Here is a 2,867-nt window from a genome sequence, read left to right as displayed (position 1 = left end):
ACATGTTTCTTACACCCCCATTGACACAACTTAGATCATTTACGAGGTGGGCTTCCAACCCTGCCTATCAGAGCCAACCCGAACTGAGAGAGATACAACAACCCAGCAGATAGGCCAAGACACGAGTAATTTATGGGGCGCGCAACTGCATCAGTAAAAGGGGGAAAACCACAACAAAGTTCTGACCCATGAAATAGTTGATGAACTCCGAGGTGAACTGCGGCTGTCCTTGAACTTTCTTCCTGGCTTCCTGCTTCTCTACCGGAACCGTCTGCGACTGAATTGAGTAGGATACAAAAATAACAAAAGTGAACATTAAAAGTTTTATTTTTATGTTAGAACCCAGTGAAAGAATAAGATTTAATATCGTGTAGACCATCCCTTGGTTATAATCTATGAGTCACCAGTGATTCTTCAATAAAAACCTACTTTAAAAACAGAGAAAATTTACTTTAGTTAGTAAATATGTTTCAATTCCAGGAGAAATGAACATTTCCTTCTTCAGCAAATGGCAAATGAAAATATTCTGAAACATCAAAAAAAGACAGTGAAATGCGGTTAACTAGCTGTGAAATGAAAAGTTCCTATATTTACGGCGAAGGTTACAGTCTTTGAAAGGACCAGACAGCCAAGAGAGTAGCCATACATGAAATGGAACCTGCTCTTACAGCCACCTGCATTAGACAATCACCTGTACAAACATCCATTTCTCACCTGCGTTAGACAATCACCTGTACAAACATCCATTTCTCACCTGTGTTAGACAATCACCTGTACAAACATCCATTTCTCACCTGCGTTAGACAATCACCTGTACAAACATCCATTTCTCACCTGTGTTAGACAATCACCTGTACAAACATCCATTTCTCACCTGTGTTATGACCCCCATCAGTTCTGCTTTCCTCAAGAACCCCCTGACCGCCGACGGACTGCTGTGGAGGTGTCGTACCATCTTCTGGGTCGGCACTGACACGAGACAAGACACACAGAGTGACAGAGTTTTGAAATTGCACATTCCAACTCACAGTTTAAGGTCATCAGCCGACAGAAAGAAATTACTTTTTCCTTCCATGAAACTTCAAACAGTGCGTGAAAGGGCATTTGTTTATCATGGCCCCAAGATCTACGCTTTGTTTAATACTCTAAGAGAGATATGTCACATAATAATTTCTGTTTTAAGATAAATGAAAGATATATGTGAGGCAGCATGATGAAATCAGGCTCTCGTCAAAATAATGAAATCTGAGAAACAGGCGTTTATCTGCCGTGTGGAATGTTGTATAGAATTTTTGTTTTTTGGTTTAACCTAACTTATGTCCAAATAAAAACACTTCCATGTGAATTCTACTGAAAAGCATTGATTAAAGGCACAAAATAGGTCATTTTTTCCTTTTCAAAGACTCTTTAGCTATCAAATTTACCAAACTTTGGGGGCCATTTTTTCGCTAATTTTATCACTAAAACCAGGCGATCCAACCTCTTTCTATAGACGGGTATTTTATTCATTGAAAGCAAGGAAAATCAATAAGCTTTCAGATAATCCAAAGAACTCCACTATATAATATAAATGTTGTTTACTACCATCATTTATTTGAGAAAACAGAAACACATTTACACAATAATGGTCAAAAAGAGAAGGGGGAAAAATCAAGACAAATAGTAATTATAACAGAGAGAAAGAAAAGGAGGAACTGCCGTTGTCACCCTCCAACCACCCTCAAAGAGAAAAAGAAAGAGCAGACATTTAATTTTGGGCTCTAGTGAAATGTTGACCAGCAATGGTATAGCAAACTGACAATGGATAAATCCTGCTATAAAAGAAATGAAGAAAGAAAAGGGATTGATAGTAAATCATTTTCAAAGACGTCAGCACAATTAGCACTCCGACACAAACATCACAAATAAAGCAGACAAACCTTGGTGTAAGGAATATAAAAGATCACAGACAACGTCAACGTGAAAATACTCACGCCACGTCGGAGGTCGTTTCAGTTTGGACAAACTGTACTTCTCTCTGTGCCTCTTCAGCTTGCGATGAAAGCGCATCTGAGAGGAAAAACAGAGAGGAAATAATTTCGTACCAAATAATATTGTCGGAAAGAGACTTGAGAATTGAAAAGGAAAAACATGGTATCTGTGAGAGGGAAAGCAAAAAATCTGTGCTACGAAACAGAAGAAAAAGTGAAGAGGTCAAGTTAACAGCCAGTCAGAACATCATCATCATTGCCTTTCTCACCCTGGGTCAGGATATAGGCCACGAACAAACACTCTCCACCTTTCCCTATCCTGGGCTAGTCACCCGATGTCACTCTACGCCAATCTAACACTTTTCTTGTCATTATTCAGCCAGAACAATAACAACTGAATTATTAGGTGGCATTGGCAGTTAAGTGGTTAGGCTACCAGACTCGTAATCATAAGGCTGCAGGTTCAGGGGTGTGAATTTCAGCTCTGCCCGACATTGTGTCCTTGGGAAAGGCATTTTACGCTAACACTCCTAGCTTTATCCAGGTGTGAATGGGCACCTGGAAATTCTATTGATCCATATTTATGCAACTTCGAGGTCTTGCAGAGCACAAATGATGTGAGCACTAAGTTACCTTCTCCTTCTCTTCCACCATCAAGTTTTGATTTTCAGCTCTGCCCGACATTGTGTCCTGGGGAAAGGCATTTTACACTGACACTCCTCACTTTATCCAGATGTGAATGAGTACCTGGAAATTCTACTGATCCATATTTTTGTGACTTTTGTGGTCTTGCCAAGCACAGACGATGTGAGCACTAAGTTACCTTCTCCTTCTCTTCCACCATCAAGTTGGGCTTGTGCATCTTGACCTGAGACTGTATGGCCAGCCAGTTCCTCC

At 40.1% G+C, this 2,867-nt stretch overlaps 1 protein-coding gene across 1 annotated transcript in view; it reads right to left on the bottom strand.

The window, feature by feature from the left end:
• Positions 1-2,867, bottom strand: part of LOC101852889 (PHD finger protein 14) — a gene marked incomplete at both ends in the record, with an annotated part of 29,599 nt that overhangs the window by 12,550 nt on the left and 14,182 nt on the right. Inside the window, 3 exon segments of the mRNA XM_013089734.1 lie at positions 187-277; positions 875-969; positions 1,974-2,049. Coding sequence (XP_012945188.1) covers positions 187-277; positions 875-969; positions 1,974-2,049 — 262 coding nt within the window.

This window comes from Aplysia californica, unplaced genomic scaffold (genome assembly GCF_000002075.1).
Source record: "Aplysia californica isolate F4 #8 unplaced genomic scaffold, AplCal3.0 scaffold01030, whole genome shotgun sequence".
NCBI lineage: Eukaryota > Metazoa > Mollusca > Gastropoda > Aplysiida > Aplysiidae > Aplysia > Aplysia californica.
This window is presented reverse-complemented; position numbering and strand designations above follow the sequence as displayed.